Raw genomic sequence first — 19084 nt, 5'->3', positions numbered from 1 at the left:
TACCCAGTCACTAGATCTTTTAGTGTTTCCATCCCTTTCCTGTAGGTCTTCGTTTGAGTTAGATTTAGTGAACATCGGTGGGTCCGTCTAAAAGGGAGGGGGCGCCCGCCACATCGTAGGGTTCCAGAATAGTCTTAACATAGGGTCAGTTCCTTCTCCCCCTCTGATTTTTAGCATATGGATATTAAAAGCAAATAATTGATTTTAGGGGGGTCTGTCAAGGTAAAATATATATATATTATAGAAAATCAATTAGTTTCTTTTAATAGATTACCTAATCAGTGTGAATTAATATAGAGATGATGGAATAATCTATGTGTATGTATGTACCATGGCATGTATGTATGTAACATGGATTATGTTAATAGTTAATGAATATATAACTAACAGTTTCTGTTCTTATTGTAGACATGAACAACTAAATGATTTCCTGGGAATGACGTATGCATGTGCATGGCTGATAACAGAGAGATTCATGTCGAGTTGGCAAACATGGCGCTGAGAGACGACTTCACCCCTCCCATCAGAATTCCTAAGGCGTTACTGAGGCCAAGAGATACATGGATGGGCAATAAATTTTACTAATCCCACCTAGAAGTAGAATACTATATAACCCCATGTCTATGTAATAAAGTATTCCATTTTGCGTGGTTCAGTCTCTAAGTGAAGTTTTTCAACCAGATTAGCAAATTTGATTAATTAGCCTCTTTGCATGCACTCAACATCTTTAATTTGGAGGAGAGCAGTTACCTAGTGTATCTTAAATTGGTGAAACCTCCACAGTATGTGATAGAAATACAAAAAGAAAAATATATAAATTCTTTGGAATGCTTTACCCCAAGAAATTAGGACGAACCACAACTTAGACAGTTTTAGGCGCTCCCTAAAAACACACCTGTTTAGGGTGGCCTTTCACGTTCCCTAATCGAAGTCCTTTTATATTTTTATAGCCCATTCATTATTTCTCCAAACATAAATCTCCACCAAACTCCACCGCACCCAAAAGCACTACAAATACTGCCTGGTGATGAGCTCATGCAGCCTTTATCTATCCCTCATCCCCTCAAGATGGCTGAACCTTCATTGTAAATAAGCCCCTGTACTTTGTGACACCCCCACCTCATTGTAGATTGTAAGCTCTTATGAGCAGGGTCGTCATTATTTTTGCTTTAATTGTTGTATTATCTTTATTTATGATACTTATGACTGTTGTATATGAACCTCTGAATTGTAAAGCGCTGCGTAATATGTTGGCGCTATATAAATAAAGATTATTATTATATAAAAAGTACCGAAATGATGGACAGACTCTAAGGTAGAGACGGCAAGGATGGGAGTTAGATTAACAATAGATGGGAATTAGGCTAACAATAGCCAAATCACACTTAAAATGATAGTAATCGGGCAAAGTACTGTAGATATGAAACAAACACATGGGGGGAAAAGAGAAGGATACCCTAACCATAGTGAAGCCTACAGTGACCCTAACTTGGCTGTCACCTACCTCACGTGGAGGTTGGCACCCTAGTGATCCTGCGCAAATGGCATTCTCACTCAACGGTGTCTGTCCCTAACTAACATGCCCCTAACTGGCCTAGCCACTAAGGAAGGAAGTGGCTCATTCAAGCCGTTAGAAGTGGTGGTATTCAGTTGGAAAATCCAGCGTGTTTCTTCCTGTAGAATGAGGGTGTCCCAATCCCCTCCTCTAACGGGTGGTGGGACTCTGTCAATTCCCATGAACAGGATTTTCTTTATGTTCCCTTGGTGCACTGAGTTAACATGATTCACTATAGGAGTATCCCTTTTGTTAATAATGATGTCTCTAATGTGTTCTCCCACTCTCTTACGTACTTCCCTTTTTGTTTTTCCAACATACTCCAATTAGCATTCGCAGCCAAAAAAAAACAAAACTGTTTTTTAGCCTCAAATTTTTTATTTTCAAAGGGGTAACAGGAGAAAATGGACCCCATTTGTTGTGCAATTTCTCCTGAGCATGCAGAATCCCCATATGTGGGGGAAAACTATTGTTTAAGTGCACGTCAGGGCTCAAGGAAGGAGTGACATTTTGGAACGCAGACTTTGATGGAATGGTCTGTGGGTGTCATATCGCGTTTGGAGAGCCCCTGATGTGCCTAAACAGTGGACAAAATCCACAAGTGACCCCATTTTGGAAACTAGACCCCTCAATGAATTAATCTAGGGGTGCAATGAGCATATTGACACCACATGTGGGTCACAGAATTTTATACCATTGGGCAGTGTAGAAAAAAATAATTAAATTTTTACCACCAAAATTTTGTTTTAGCCCCAGATTTTATATTTTCACACTGGAAATGGATAGAAATGGCAACAAAATTTGTCCCACAATTTCTGCTGAAATTAAAAATACCCTCTATGTGGCTGTGCAGTACTGCTTAGCCATACGGCGAGACTCGGGAGGGACAGACCGCTATTAGCCTCCTGGAGCGCAGATTTTTCTAGAATAGTTTGCGGTCTCCATATACAGAGCCCCTAAGTGCTACAATAGCAGAATCCCACCTCATGTGATCCGATTTTGGAAATTATACCCCTTTGGGAATTTATCTACAGGTGTAGTGACGATTTTGACTCCATGGGTCTTTTCCAGAAACAAGCAGCAACGGATGTTGCTGAGTGAAAATTGCAAACTGCTGTTGTAGTGACCAGTACGTTGCAGTGACCAGTACATTATGCCCAGCTCATGCTTCTGGAGACACGCACCCGTAAATTAGGCGGGCTCTCCTCGCTACAGAAATGCCAAACATGTGGACGCTAACTGCGGTTTAGGCATAGTGGGCTCAGAAGCAGGGGGGCATTTAGATTTGGGAGCACAGATTTCACTGGATTTTATTTGAGGGGGCGGGAGCAGTGTCACTTTTTCAGAGTCTTTGTGCTACCAGTAACGTGGGAACCCCCTATATTTCCAGAGACAGATGACGGAGCTGAGTGGGAGCTGGTTTTGTGCGGGATAAATTAGGGTTTTTATTGGTAACATATTGGGGTACATAATATTTTTTGATGCTTCCAGAATAAGGCTGGGATCACATTCTTGTGTTCTATGCTGAGTACTTACGTAGGGGTTTCTGTGTAAATCCTACAAAAATGCGATTCAGACGCCTGATGTAACCCCCCACCATAATAAAGCAGATGGAGACACTTTAGAGTCCGTTTGTCGACTTTTTTTTATTGGTGTCCATCTTTTTAGGCGTGCCCAGATCTGTGGTCGCCCATACTCGTGCGCTAAAAAGACGTCTAAAATGATGAGACACCGCCAGAACACAGACCAGTCCTAAATGACTCGCTCTGCCTCATAAATGTGTGGTTCCGTCTGGGGTTTTGTCTGAATTGCGGTTTTGGGGAATTTACACGGAAACCCCGACGTAAGTGCTCAGCGGAGAGCACAGGATAAATGTGAGCCGAGCCTTATTTCGATTTTTGGGAGGCAGAATAAACAAATAGACCGTAGTACAAGAATAGTTCTTATTTTTGAGCGGTTCACCATGTGGTATAAGTAATAAGGCGGATTTATTCTTCGGGTCGGTATGATTAAAGCGATACCATATTTATATAGGTTTTTTTTAGGTTTTGCAGCTATCACACAGTAAAAATGCTTTTTTACAAAAAGTAGTTATTTTTTTCACCATATTCTGAGAGCTGTAACCTTTTTATTTTTTGGCAAACAGAGCGGTATGAGGGCTTACTGTTTGCGGGATGAGTTGCAGATTTTTTTGGTATCATTTTGGGGCACATACTAGTTTTTGATCGCTTTTTATTCAGATTTTTCAGACACAGAATGAACAAAAAACAGCAATTCGGTTTTTATTTTTTGCGCCGTTCACCGTGCGGTAAAAGTGATAAGACTGATTTGTCGGGTTGGTACGATTACATCGATACCAGATTTATATAATTTTTTTATGCTTTGCTGCTTTTACAGACTAAAAACAATATTTTACAAAAATGAATGTTTTTGCATCGTCACATTCTGAGAGCTGTAACTTTTTTTTGCCCAATGATCCGTATTAGGGTTTGTTGTTTGCGGGATGGTTTTGCGTTTTCATTTGTACCATTTTTTTTTTTAAATGTCTTTTTGATCATTTTTTATTCACTTTTTGTGAGTCAGTATGATGAAAAAGCGACATTTTTGTATTTTTATTGATGAGCGCCGATGGGCGGAGTTATTGATGAGCATGCACATTGGCGTGTTAAATGCCGCTGTCAAAGACTGACAGCGGCATTTAACAAGTTAACAATCGAGGGCGGAGCCCAGCTCCATCAGCGACTGTTAGCGGCAGACGCCGGCTGTAATACACAAGAGCACACCCCATACACCCGCTTCTGACATGCACTGTACATATACGACAGACGTCGTGAAGGGGTTAAAGACCTGTGCTAGTTGAGGGCCCCATTGGAGATTTTGCACAAACATCAAGTTACGCCACTGGTTCAAAGACATTTTGGATATGGCAATACCAAGTGTATTTTTTGATTTTACATATAACCTGCATACATTGATCTGTTTATGCTGATGGAGAGCAAGTCTGCCTGTGTATGTCACCTGTGCACAGGCAGAAAAGGCAGTGTGAGCCGAGGCAGACAAGGAGCTACTGGAAGATAGTATTAGTCACAATATGGCGTCGCCACATGAGGACTAGAGAGCACTAGAGAGGATAGAGAGGACTAGCGAGGATAGAGAGCACTAGCGAGGATAGAGAGCACTAGCGAGGATAGAGAGCACTAGCGAGGATAGAGAGCACTAGCGAGGATAGAGAGCACTAGCGAGGATAGAGAGCACTAGCAAGAATAGTGAGGACTAGCGAGGCTAGAGAGGGCTAGCCAGGATAGAGAGGACTAGCAAGGCTAGAGAGGACTAGCGAGAACAGTGAGGACTAGCGAGAATAGTGAGGACTAGAGAGGATAGAGACGACTGGCCAGGATAGAGAGGACTAGCCAGGCTAGAGAGGACTAGCGAGGACTAGAGAGGATAGAGAGGACTGTCCGGGATAGAGAGGACTAGCCAGGCTAGAGAGGACTAGCGAGAATAGTGAGGACTAGAGAGGAATAGAGAGGACTAGAGAGGCTAGAGGACTAGAGAGGCTAGAGGACTAGCAAGGCTAGAGAGCACTAGCAAGAAAAGTGAGGACTAGCGAGGCTAGAGAGGACTGGCCAGGATAGAGAGGACTAGCGAGAACAGTGAGGACTAGAGAGGATAGAGAGGACTAGCAAGGCTTGAGAGGACTAGCGAGAATAGTGAGGACTAGAGAGGATAGAGAGGCTAGAGAACTAGCAAGGCTAGAGAGCACTAGCGAGAAAAGTGAGGACTAGCGAGGCTAGAGAGGACTGGCCAGGATAGAGAGGACTAGCAAGGCTAGAGAGGGCTAGCAACAATAGTGAGGACTAGAGAGGATAGAGAGGACTAGCAAGGCTTGAGAGGGCTAGCGAGAATAGTGAGGACTAGAGAGGATAGAGAGGCTAGATAACTAGCAAGGCTAGAGAGCACTAGCGAGAAAAGTGAGGACTAGCGAGGCTAGAGAGGACTGGCCAGGATAGAGAGGACTAGCAAGGCTAGAGAGGGCTAGCAACAATAGTGAGGACTAGAGAGGATAGAGAGGACTAGCGAGACTAGCGAGGCTAGAAAGGACTGGAACCGCCATACAGTTAGGAACAGACAAGTAAAATGGCGCCTTCGCGCCACAGATAACGAGTGGTAAGCAGGGGGCGGAGCTTGCCGAGCAAGGACGTATGGCACGAGTGACAAGCTAGGGAGGAGGAGTCTGCCGTATGGTGATAATCATAAATACATTTTAATGTACATGAGATTCGGGGCAGGCCCAGGCCGCGGATCTAAGTGCCCAGCGACGCCCCTGCTATACAGTGCCCAATGTTATGCCGACATACTGGCACTGCTCCTAACCACCCCATCAGTACTGGGAAACAGTGCAGCGATTGCGCCACCTAGAGGTGACATCTTTCAGCACACGGCGCCGGAGCTGGCAGGACCAGGGTGGGTCTTCACTATGGTAACACAGCAGGATGCTCGGCGTTGAGTGGGCTGGAAAGGGGGCACAGCCAGAAATGATGGAGGAGCCCCGGAGCCCGAGAGGTAGCCGTCTGCCCTGGGAATGCTTCTCGGCATGGCTGGATGGCGTGTGCGTCGTTACCTTCGATCTGGAGCTCGGCCAGGCCATGGAGGTAACAGCAGCGGGGGCAGATGATCGCATTACGTGGGCACCGGTAACGAGTGGCAGCTTGTCTGGGAATAAGACAGCACATAACATGGAGGAGGGCACTGACTACAGATCTGGGCTGTGGAGGGGGCTTCACTATAAATAAGCGTCTGCTGGGGAACCACAAGTGCAAGCTAGCCTGGCCAGGACTCCTGCTCATTACTCACCTGATGACATTATTCTTGTCTTATTTCCAGCTGGTGTATCCCAACAACATCCCGATAACGGAGAAAGAGGTAATATCCGGGACTCTTGACCCAAATCCTTATCCGGGGCTCATTCATTGAAACCGAAAATCCACCACAAGTATACATGTGAACAACTGTTTCTGGCCCAGGGGCCACATTCTCGTATTGCATCGCTTCCAAGGGCCGCGATAAATCTTATAGGGGTATTATCATCTGAGACATTTCCAGCATATCAGTATTTTATGCCATAGATGCTCGATCACTAGGAGTCCAGAAAGGGGAACCCGAACCTATGGGAAAAATTGGGGTTCCCTTTTCACCTAGTTAGCGCTCAGGAGAGGGGAAGGTCATGTGTGAATGTGGCTCTCCCCATTGTAAACGTAAATGCTATAAACTGAACTGAATAGACCACATACACAGATGGCCTCCTGTAACTCTTATGCAGTATTCTGGAGGGCCAAACAGGGGTCAGAGCAGGGGTATTCTTCCAATGGCGGCAATCCATGCTGCCACTATGGGGCCCATGAGTCAGGGGGGCCCGGTGCCAGAACCTCCGCATCACACTGCCTGCTGTACCGGCATCATGGATGCCGATACAGTTGAAAGCAATGATGGAGGAGGGAAGACATCCACTCCCTCCTCCATCATTCTCCCTCGGCATCTGGGATCGGACATCTCAGTTCAGCAAGCGTGATGGCGTCCACTGCGCAGAGATGTCCGGCTCTTCAAACTACACGCTGAGGAGGCCGAAGCAGCGGGGGACCAAAGGGAGGTGAGAATTTTTTTTTTAAGCAAAGAATACATTGTGTGGCGCATTATACTATATGAAGTGCAAGGGGAGCTCATTATACTTTATGGAGGTCAATGGGGTGCATTATCCTATATGAAGTACATTGGGGTGCATTATACTATTTGGAGGCGCATTATGCTATATAAAGTGCAATGGGTGTGCATTATACTATATGGAGGACAATGGGGGTGCATTATACTATATGAAGTTCAATGGGGGCGCATTATACTATATGAAGTGCAAGGGGGCACATTATACTATATGAAGTGCAGTAGGGGTGCATTATACTATATGAAGTGCAATGGGGCGCATTATACTATATGAAATGCAATGGGGGTGCATTATACTATATGAAGTGCAATGGGGGTGCATTATAATATATGAAGGGCAATGCGGGCATGTTATACTATATGGAAGGCAATAGGTGCTCATTATACTATATGGAGGGCAATGGGGGCACAGTATACTATATGGAAGGCAATGGGTGCACATTATACTATATGGAGGGCAATGTGGGGCCCATTATACTATATGTAAGGCAATGTGGGGGCAATTATAATATTTGGAGGGCTATAGTATAAGTATAATGATCCCATATTTAGCCCTCCAAATAGTATGATGGCTTCCCATAGTCCTCCAAATATTTTAATGGCCCCCACATAGTATAATGGGCCCCACATAGCCCTTCAGATAGTATAATGGCCCCCACAAAGCCCTCCATATTTTACAATTGCCCCCAGGCCATTACATTATATGATGAGCTATGTGGGGGCCATTATACTATTAGGGCTGTGGAGTTGGTAAGCCAAACCTCCGACTTCTCAATTTCCTTGACTTCCGACTCCACAACTCTGACTGTACAGCACTGGCTCACTACTGAGCATGAACATAAAGTGCAGCTCAGATTCATCTCAACTAAAATCCTAGATCTTTAGATCAGGAATCAGATTTAGAATCAGACTTAGATCAAAAATAGAACAGACATTTATAGGCGTTTCATAACTTTCCCAAAACTTTTGAAAAAATATTCAGAACATAATGCATTGAACTGCTGAACCCAATTTATATATTGTTGGAGTCGGTCGATTTTATACCAACTCCGACACTGACTTCATTACTCAGACTCCACAGCCCTGATTTAGAAGGGCTATGTTGGGCCCATTATAACATTTGGAGGACTATGATGGGGACCATCATACTATTAGGAGGGCTGTGTGTGGGGCCATTATAATATTTGGAAGGTAAGGTGGGAACCTTTATACTTTATGGAGTGCCATTATACAGTTTGCAGGGCTATATGGGGGCCATTATACTGTTTACATGGCTATGTGGGGGCCATTTATATGTTTGCAGGGCAATGTGGGGGTCCATTATACTGTTTGCAGTTCTATGTGGGGGTCCATTATACTGTTTTCAGAGCTTTGTGAGAGGCCATTATACTGTTTGGAGGGTTAGTGGAGCCATTATTCTGTATACATTATACTGCAATTATACAGTGTGAAAGTTTGTGTGGGGTCTATCATATCATACTGTGTTGACAGCTGTGTGGGGGCCATTACGCTCTTTGCAGGGTTATATGAGGGCCATTATGCTACTTGGAGGGCTGTGTGGGAGCCATTATGCTGTTTGAAGGCTTATGTGGGGGCCATTATGCTGTTTGGCCTGTTGTGTGGGGGCCATTATGCTGTTTGGCCTGTTGTGTGGAGGCCATTATGCTCTTTGGCGGGTTGTGTGGGGATCATTATGCTGTTTGGAGGGCTGTGTGGGTGCCATTATGCTGTTTGGAGGGCTAGTGGCACCATCATACAGTGTGGAGGGCTATGTGATGGTCATTATACTGTTTGCAGGGCTATATGGTTGCCATTATACTATTTACATGACTATGTGGGGGCCATTTATATGTTTGCAGGGCAATGTGGGGTCCATTATACTGTTTTCAGGGCTATTTGGGGGTCCATTATACTGTTTTCAGAGCTTTGTGAGGGGCCATTATACTGTTTGGAGGGTTAGTGGAGCCATTATTCTGTATACATTATACTGCAATTATACAGTGTGAAAGTTTGTGTGGGGTCTATCATATCATACTGTGTTGACAGCTGTGTGGGGGCCATTATGCTGTGTGCAAGGTTTTGTGAGGGCCATTATGCTACTTGGAGGGCTGTGTAGGAGCCATTATGCTGTTTGGAGGCTTGTGTAGGGGCCATGTTTGGTGTGTTGTTGTGTGGGGGCCATTATGCTGTTTGGCGGGTTGTGTGGGGGCCATTTTGCTGTTTGGTTTGTTGGTTGGAGGCTATTATGCTGTTTGGAGGGCTGTGTGTGGGCCATTATACTGTTTGGAGGGCTAGTGGCGCCATCATATTGTATGGAGGGTTGTGTTGGGCCATAATACTGTATAGAGGGCTGTGTTGGGGTCACAGTTGGGTCATCATTCTGTGCGTGTGATGGGTACTGTGGAGGAATTCACTGTGGGAGTATCATACTGTGTTTGGGGGCACTTTTGTTGGCAACATACTTTATGGGGGCAATAAGAGGGGAATCTAGGGGCTTTAATAGGAAAATTACTTTGTAAGGGCTGCACACATATCATACATATTCTCGCATATAAAGCAAATAACACATACTCGCCTCGCTCCCGTTCCCCCGGCTCTCTACTCCGGTCTTTGCTATGTGCACTGATGCTCCACACAGCCGATGTGATGTAGTGACATCATCGCGTCTGCTGTCTCCACCTTTAAATTCACTGCTATTTGCATCCTGAGGATACAGATAGCGGTGAAATCCGGACGCTGGGCGGGCGAAGGTGGCCACATGGTGTGGTGCGTGGGCCAGTGTTTTCAGCCCTTCGGCTGACTCGATCCACAGGCCGGACTGTAACCGCGAGAGGGCCGGATGTAGCCCGTGGGTTACACTTTGCCCAGGTCTGCTGTATACCAATCCTCTTTTTTTCTGATATGGAAACTACTTCTTTTTGTAGCGCTACTGATTGATTTTAACTAGTGTCAGCTTCAACCCGCCAAGTTATATACAACTCAATGTATTGCTGTGAGCTACAGCTCTAGCTACTGTAAATAGTTAACATCAATCTGTAGGGATTAAAAAAAACGGAGTGTAGCCCAGGCCTTAAAGGGAACTTGTTAAGTCCCCAAACGCTATTAACCTGCAGATATAGGGTACAGGTAAATAGCAATACAATACTGTCCGGCTGCCTTACTGAAAGCATGGTTAGGCCACATTCACACCTTGAGTATTTAGTCAGTATTTTACATCAGTATTTGTAAGCCAAAACCAGGAGTGGGTGATAAATGCAGAATTGGTGACTTGTTTCTATTATACTTTTCCTCTGATTGTTCCTCACCTGGTTTTGGTTTACACATACAGAGGTAAAAAAAACTCACCAAATACTGAACTTGTGAACATGTCCCTACCAGGAGAAAATGATCTTTATTCCTCCTGGGATCCGCCAGCTTTCAGTCATACAGGCATGCCCGGAGCTGCAACAGTCATTGGTCACAGCATTGTGAGCGGCGGCTATAAGCACACCCTAGCATTTTGATTGACAGCTCGCTATGCAGCTACTGTAGCTGCTCCAAGTACACCTCTATGACTGAAAGCCACTGGCTGCCGGGAGGAGTAAAGTTTATTTTCTCCCTGTAGCTGCGCTTTTAGTAAGGCATCTGGGTAGCATTATAATGTTGTTAGCCTGCAGATTGTCCCTGTATTTTTAGGTTAATAGTGTTTGGTGACATGGCAGTTTCCTTTTAAGCAGACTCACACAGACAAGCATGTCTGATGTCTGATAGTTTTGTGAGCCATATTTGGCCCTCAGGCCGCAGGTTGTGCACCCCTGCTAGTTTGTGTTCATTTTCCTCAGTGAAAACAGTGATGATCAGTACAGTTAAAGGGGTTGTCCGGTTTCAGAAACCCCTCTTCCCTAGACGTAGTCTGTTTAAAAAAAAAAAAGAGTGCTCTACTCACCCTCCTAGCTCTGAGTCTCCCCCAAAGAGCCCATTGCTGAGTCTCCACCTCTGCTCCGGGTGTCTGTTATTGTCTGCAGCACTAACGTCACATTGACAGTGCTGCAGCCAATCAGTGAGCTCAGCTTCTCGTGCCGTCAACACGTGCAGAGCAACTATTGGCTGCAGCACTGTTGACTTGACATCAGCGCTGCAGACAATAACAGACACTGGGAGCAGAGGTGGAGACTCTGAACCCGGGGAAAGGGAGTAAAACACAGTTGTTGTTTTTTTAAGCAGACTGCTGCCGAGGAACCGAGGTTTTCCGAAACTAGAAAACCCCTTTAAAGGATCTTTGATAGAGTTATACATTGTCCAAACCAGACAGTCCTCTTGTTACAATGTTTGTAGAATGTTCTTATTTTGTAATCAGTTCTATAACTTTTCCTCATGGTGAAGGTGCCCTGATGGAATATTTCTATTAGGCCTCGTTCTTACTTGCTATTCTCATCCAGGAGAGTGGGACAATGTCTTCTCACTTGTCATCCGTGTGCAATCTGTTTTTTTACGCAGTAGTGATTAATCTTTTACAGAACCATTTACAGTTTCCTATGCTACAGAATTGTAATGTATCCGTAAAAATCGGGTGCTATACTGATGATCTGTATGGCATGTGATTTTTTTTTTTCTCTCACCCATCCGATTTTGGAGTTAAATCGCAGCATGCTGAATACAGCTGAGAAAAAATACGCAGATCTGCACTGCTTCGTTGAATAACATTGGTGCGAGTGCAATTTTTCTCTCATTGCACTCGCTGAGTCTATACGCAAGTGGGAACGAGGCCTTAGTGAATGAATAAGAGCCATGTGACTTCCATAGTGAACGTCCTAACGTACATTTAGTGTACACACGTTTTCATCGCTTGTTAGGTTTGTGTGACATATAATGCTAATTATCTCTCTCTACCTTGTATGTTTCAGAAAACCAGCATCTGCTATCTGTCCTTCCCAGACTCATATTCAGGTGGGCAGAACAGTCACAAACTAGCACAAAAATAATATATAGTAATAAGGTCTTTAAAACATTTTTACTTTAGACAATATACAGTCATGGCCAAAAGTGTTGGCACCCTTGAAATTGTTCCAGAAAATGAAGTATTTCTCCCAGAAAATTATTCCAGTTGCACATATTTTGTTATACACATGTTTATTTCCTTTGTGTATATTGGAACAACACAAAAAACAGAGAAGAAAAGGAAAATTGGACATAATTTCACACAAAACCCCAAAAAAGGGATGGACAAAATTGTTGGCACCTTTCCAAAATTGTGGGTAAACATCTTTTGCTTCAAGCTTGTGATGCTCGTTCAAAATCACCTGTGGCAAGTAACAGGTGTTGGCAATATGAAAATCACACCTGAAACCAGATAAAAAGGGGTGAAGTTGACTCAATGTTTGCATTGTGTGTCTGTGTGCCACACTAATCATGGAGAACAGAAAGAGGAGAAGAAAACTGTCTTGAGAACCAAAATTGTTGAAAAATATCAGTCCATCTCCAGAGATCTTGATGTTCCTTTGTCCACAGTGCGCAAAATAATTAAGAAGTTTACAACCCATGGCACTAAAGCTAATCTCCCTGGATGTGGACGGCAGAGAAAAATTGATGAAAGGTTGCAACGCAGGATAATTCGAATGGTGAATAAGCAGCCCCAATCAAGTACCAAAGAAATTCAAGCTGTCCTGTAGGGAGCTGAAACCTTAATCTGCGCATGCGCCGCCTCCAGTGGCCATTTTCACAAAATCTACAGCAGTGAAAATGATGGAAATGCGGGGACTCCCAACATTTTCTGAAAGCCTGGGGCCCGCCGCAGCCTTGCACCGTCGAACACGCCCTCTTCCCAGCCTGGGGCCGGCAGCATCGCCCCACCACCAGCTTCCCTGCTTCCTGGGACCCCGCTCCACCGCAGTCTCCCTTCCCTCCCCGGTAAGCTACATTCAGATTATAAAACAAACCCCCATCTTCCAAAAAAAAGTGAGTTTTATAACCCGAAATTTATTCCAAAGGGTGTGCAACCAAATATTAGGTTGAGGGTGCCAACAATTTTGTCCGGCCCATTTTTTGGGTTGTGTGTGAAATTATGTCCAGTTAGTCTTTTTTTCCTCTGTTTTTTTTTATGTTGTTCCAATACACACAGAGGAAATAAACATTGTGTATAACAATACGTGTAATTGCAATCATTTTCTGGGAGAAATACTTCATTTTATGGAAAAATTTGAAGGATGACAACACTTTCAGCCAAGACTGTGTAATAAAATAGAATGAATCAAATTAGTAATTTGGTGCAGCATGGTTCAACATATATTTTGCTATGTAACTTGTCGTGTGTAGGCTAGGGTCTTGGCTGAGGTTATTTATTGTGACTTTATTTGTCATTTCTCTATTTTTATATATTTATTTTGTATTTTTGGGTTATACTGAGTCTACCAAAAATTCATGTGCTTTTGTGGGAATTAATTATTTTATAATTTTTTTTTGTTCACTGTAACTGAAGCTGCTGTAGAAGCGGTCCTCTGCACACATAAGTTGTTTTTTATGGCAGTCAAAATCATCAAGTTTTCTAGTGGAATCCTCTTGAGGAAATGCTCCTTCTTTTGGAAGGTTTTGATTCAGTTTGTCAGTTCTGATGTGTTTCAAGCACTGATTCTGAATAGTTTTTAAACATTTAGGAATATTTTTTCCTGGAGCATTTTTTTGAAACCTTTTAATTGGACGTTGCCTAGTTTGGAGCATTTTCCATCATTAGACGCTTTCAAAGAAATGACATGCACTTTCTCTTTTCCCACCAAGCGTTTTTCAAAACCTGGAGCAGAAGAAAACTCAAAAGATTGAACATATGACAAGCAAAGGGATAGTAATGAATATGGAGAGTCTTTCAAGCGTTGAGCTAGGAAAAGTTTCTTGAGCACAATAAGCATAAGTGTGATACAAACATCTCCTGCCAGACAGTGTTGGGGAGGTGCAGTTCAGCAGAGCTGACCCTGAAATGAGAAGGAAAGAGCTGATAGAAGGATTTGAAATGTGACACAGCTAAACTCAGCTGTGCTGCCTCTACCACCACAATGACTCATGCGGAGGTTAGAGCAGGAGATCAGGCTCACAATATATGTCTCACACACTGAGAAATCTGCTCTAACTCATGATGGTGACGTTTTATTCTTTCCTTTGCTTATGATTGGTCAGTATCATGCAGGGAGAAGAAGTACAGGCTCCTAGTGAAATCTTTCTGATAACACCCACTTGTACTTAAAAAAAAAAGTTAACTCACTGGGTGCCAAATACCTTAATTGCTAATATCTCCACAACGGAAACGCAAAATAAAGAAAAAAAAATGTTTTATTCCGTTCTGCAGATACTATTACATCCTATGTCCAGTTCAACATGGAAAATGTAGTGAAGGGTCCTCTAAGTGATTCTGTGTGCATGTAACCTTACTTGGACTGGTATCACATACCAGGATCAATAATGACAGCCTTTTCTTCCATTATATACCCTGCTCTCATTTGAGTGCTGTGTATGTAAACTATTGAGAAAGGAGAAATTGTAAAATACTGTTGTTGGGTAACTGACCTGTAACTCTGTGATTTGCACGTTATTATGGTGCTCCAGCATAAAGCCTCTTAATGACTGCCATGAATAAAGCATATTAATGGTTGGTTAGACACAACATGCAATTTTAATTTATAAAAATATGAAATACTATATAGGTGGCATACATTCGGATTACTATCAATATAAAATTCTTTGAATGTTATGATGTAACCTAATAATTGGTTTCTGCTAGTGGCATGGAAAGAAGTTGTCAGGGCATCTATGGCATCAAACCCCACATTTATTCATATCCAATGGTAGTTTGTTAACAAGTTCATATTACTTGATAGTAGTATGGATTGAACTATAGATGAATTTTCAAGATCTGGAGATGTGGCAGGACATCCAGCTAATTAAGAGATCTAAATGAATGCTGAACCTGTAAGTACATGAACTGCATTTTGTGATTTTCCCACTGCAGGTTGTCTGGGGGACACACAGTTTACATTTCGGATGCGTCGCTCAGCAGGACATAGAAATTCCCTTCATGATGATGAGAAATATAATCGAGACGCTCCTGTTACTCTGCAGGTTAGTCCAGTTATGGAATATACCCAGCCAGGAATATTAGGCTTCTACATATAGCATTAGATGTTGGTAAGACTTTGTTCACACTGCTTGGTGAGTTATTTTGAACAGGATTCTGTTGCATTTTAGTGGGCAAATTAGCTGTGTTTTCCTGCGTGATATAAAAATGCAAAAAGCTGACATACCCAAGTCTATAGGGTGCCTTCAGAATGGTTATGAAAAAGTTATAATAGATCAGTCATATCTAGAATGTATTCACAGGCGCTCTAGATAAACCGTGTTACTCATTTAAGAGTTACATTTATTTTTATGAATCCAGAAAGAAAAAATACACACACATACTGTATATTCACTCATCAGCATTGAAATTGCAACATCCACAAGGAAAATTTGTCGAATTATGCAAAACACAGGATTGTATTTTTAATGATAGGCAAATGATAAGAAAAGGGTAACAAAATTTTCAAAACCATTCGATTTGTTCAGTATTGAGTATGAGCGACAAACATAGAAATACACAGCTTCCAATGCTGACCAATAATGACCTGTCCCAGATTGCTCGATGGAAGACAAGTGCGGAGACACTGCAGGACATGGTAGCACCTTTAGGCCTTGCATCCTACCGTTGTGTTGAAACCAACTCCTAGGACACTTTGGAGAAATGGCCATACCATTGGTTCCATGATCAGATCATTGTAAACATTGAACTGTTAGTGTACCTGGAATGAAAACTAGAGGGGTCCGTCTACCTTACTTTGTGCTACACCACACTGTAATCCAGGGAATAGGACCAGTGTGATTTTCCATTATGAAGGCCTCTTCATGACGATGCCACATGATATCATCAGATTTCAAGCCAAAGTTGTCCAGCAGTGTCTACACAAACCATCAGAAGGTGTTTGCATGACATTGGGCTATGAGCCAGACATCTAGATATAGGTGTTCCATTTATTTTACGCCACCAATCTCAAAGGCTATCGTGATGCAAAGCATGACTGAAGTGGAGGCTGGATGGCGGTCTATACTCTTCAGCAATGAGTACTGTTTTTGTCTTGGATGCAACAATAATTAATAAAATTGGTCAGGTGACAACATGAGCAATGCCATGCAGAGACCTTCACATGGGAACATCACTCCGGTCCTACTCCTGGAATTATAGTGTGAAACCTCTCTAGTCTTCGTTCCAGGTACACCAACATCTTGTCCTTTCTTTAATTTGGTTGTGGAACTAGTTGTACGGCCATTTCTCCAAAGAATCCCATGAGTCGCTTTTCAACACGGCAACACCAGGCTCCATGTGACTCCTTCTGTTACTACTGCTGATACATGTACTCTCCTATAATTAAAGCGTTATTCCCTTACTTTTATATTGATGACTTAATCATTGTCAGATTGGTGGAGGTCCAACAACTAACATCCCAACTGATCAGCTGTGGTCAGGTGCCTTAATCTTGGTATGTGATGTGCAATACAGAATGGATCATTTGTGGAACTAGAGGTACGGCCATTGCTCCAAAGTCTCCCAGGAGTCGCTTTTTTAATACAGCAACGCCAAGCCTTATGCTGCACTCGCAACTGTGAGCATCCTGCATGGCAAAAACGTGCTACCATGGCTTGCAGACATGTGCCAGAACATATTCGGCTATGCACTGCACAGTTTCAGTGAAGCTTTGTCTCCGCTCGTTAAGATGCTCTGGTTGGGGGGAAAAGCAGCCTTTGAAGTAGCCACACAGAAAGAGGTCACAAAGTGTTAGATTTGGTAGTCGTGGAGGCAATCATGTTAAAAAAATTAAGTTACATTCTCTCAGTTATGAATACAGAGGCTATATTTTTTCAATAATCCTTTTTGAATCACAATTTATAAATGTATACATATATGTTTGCAAACACAGAGTACTGTACAAAAGTTTTAGACAGGTGTGTAAAAAAAATTCTGAAAAGTAAGAATGCTTTCAAAAACAGAAGTGTTAATAGTTTACATTTTAATAATAAATAAAATTAGTGAATGAACAAAAGAGAAATCTAAATCAAATCAACATTTTGCGTGACCACCCTTTGTTTAAATTTTTCGACATGCAGTTGTACAGTTTTTGAAGGAACTTGGTAGTTTGTTTCAAACATCTTGGAGGATCTAACCACCGATCTTCTATGGATGTAGGCTTGCACAAATCAATCTGACTCTAATGCAAAACTGACATTATGATGTTGAGATCAAAGCTCTGTGGGGGCCATATCATCACTTCCAATACTTGTTCTTCTTTACGCTGAAGATATTTCTTAATGACATTGGCTGTACAGTCATGGCCAAAAGTATTGAGAATGAGACAAATAGTAATTTTTCCAAAGTTTACGGCTTCATTTTTTGTAATGGCAATTTGCATATACTCCTGAATGTCAAAGAGTGATCAGCTTAACAGCAATTACTGTACTTGCAAAGTCAATATTTGCCCAGAAAATGAACTTTAACCCCCAAAACACATTTCAACATCATTGCAGTCCTGCCTTAAAAGGAGCAGCTAACATCGTTTTAGTGATTGATCCATTAACACAGGTGTGGGTGTTGATGAGGACAGGGCTGGCGATCAATCATAGAATCATAGAATGGTAGAGTTGGAAGGGACCTCCTGGGTCATCTGGTCCAACCCCCTGCTCAAAGCAGGATTCACTAGATCATCTCAGACAGATGTCTGTCCAGCCTCTGTTTGAAGACGTCCATTGAAGGGGAACTCACCACCTCTCGTGGCAGCCTGTTCCACTCATTAATCACCCTAACTGTCAAAAAGTTTTTTCTAATATCTAATCTGTGTCTCCTCCCATTTAGTTTCATCCCATTGCTTCTAGTCTTTCCTTGTGCAAATGAGAATAAAGATGATCCTTCTACAATGTGACAGCCCTTGACATATTTGTAGACAGCTATTAAGTCTCCTCTCAGTCTTCTTTTTTGCAAGCTAAACATTCCCAAATCCTGCAACCGTTCCTCATAGGACATGGTTTGCAGACCAGTCACCATTCTGGTCGCTCTTCTCTGAACTTGCTCCAGTTTGTCTATGTCTTTTTTAAAATGTGGTGCCCAAAACTGTACACAGTATTCCAGATGAGGTCTGACCAAAGAGGAGTAAAGACCGATAATCAGTCATGATTAAGTAAGAATGACATCACTGGACACTTTAAAAGGAGGCTGGTTCTTGGTATCATTGTTTCTCTTCAGTTAACCATGGTTATCTATAAAGAAACACGTGCAGCCATCATTGCACTGCACAAAAATGGCCTAACAGGGAAGAGTATCGCAGCTACAAAGATTGCACCTCAGTCAACAATCTATCGCATCATCAAGAACTTCAAGGAGAGAGCTTCCATTGTTGTCAAAAAAGGCTCCAGGGCGCCCAAGAAAGACCAGCAAGCGCCAGGACCGTATCTTAAAACTGTTTCAGCTGCGGGATCGGACTACCAGCAGTGCCGAGCTTGCTCAGGAATGGCAGCAGGCTGGTGTGAGTGCTTCTGCACGCACTGTGAGGCGGAGACTCTTTGAGCAAGGGCTGGTTTCAAGGAGGGCAGCAAAGAAGCCACTTCTCTCCAGAAAAAACATCAGGGACCGACTGATATTCTGCAAAAGGTACAGGGAGTGGACTGCTGAGGACTGGGGCAAAGTCATTTTCTCTGATGAATCCCCTTTTCGATTGTTTGGGACATCTGGAAAACAGCTTATTCGGAGAAGAAGAGGTGAGCGCTACCACC

The 19084-nt window shown here is 42.9% G+C and overlaps 1 protein-coding gene across 2 annotated transcripts in view; it reads left to right on the top strand.

The window, feature by feature from the left end:
• Positions 1-5789: 5789 nt before the first annotated feature.
• Positions 5790-19084, top strand: part of DENND6B (DENN domain containing 6B) — a 64535-nt gene continuing 51240 nt past the window's right edge. The window contains exons 1-4 of one of the 2 annotated variants that reach the window (XM_073652577.1): positions 5790-6207; positions 6440-6478; positions 12154-12196; positions 15243-15352. In XM_073652577.1, the coding sequence (XP_073508678.1) occupies positions 6049-6207; positions 6440-6478; positions 12154-12196; positions 15243-15352 (351 nt within the window). In that variant the 5' untranslated portion in view covers positions 5790-6048. Of the gene's footprint in view, positions 6208-6439; positions 6479-6500; positions 6632-12153; positions 12197-15242; positions 15353-19084 lie in introns of those variants that run through there. The other variant, XM_073652578.1, reaches the window with a different exon arrangement.

This window comes from Phyllobates terribilis, unplaced genomic scaffold (assembly GCF_046119375.1).
Source record: "Phyllobates terribilis strain yellow unplaced genomic scaffold, ASM4611937v1 Scaffold_11__3_contigs__length_659146591, whole genome shotgun sequence".
In the NCBI taxonomy this organism is placed as follows: Eukaryota; Metazoa; Chordata; class Amphibia; order Anura; family Dendrobatidae; genus Phyllobates; species Phyllobates terribilis.
This window is presented reverse-complemented; position numbering and strand designations above follow the sequence as displayed.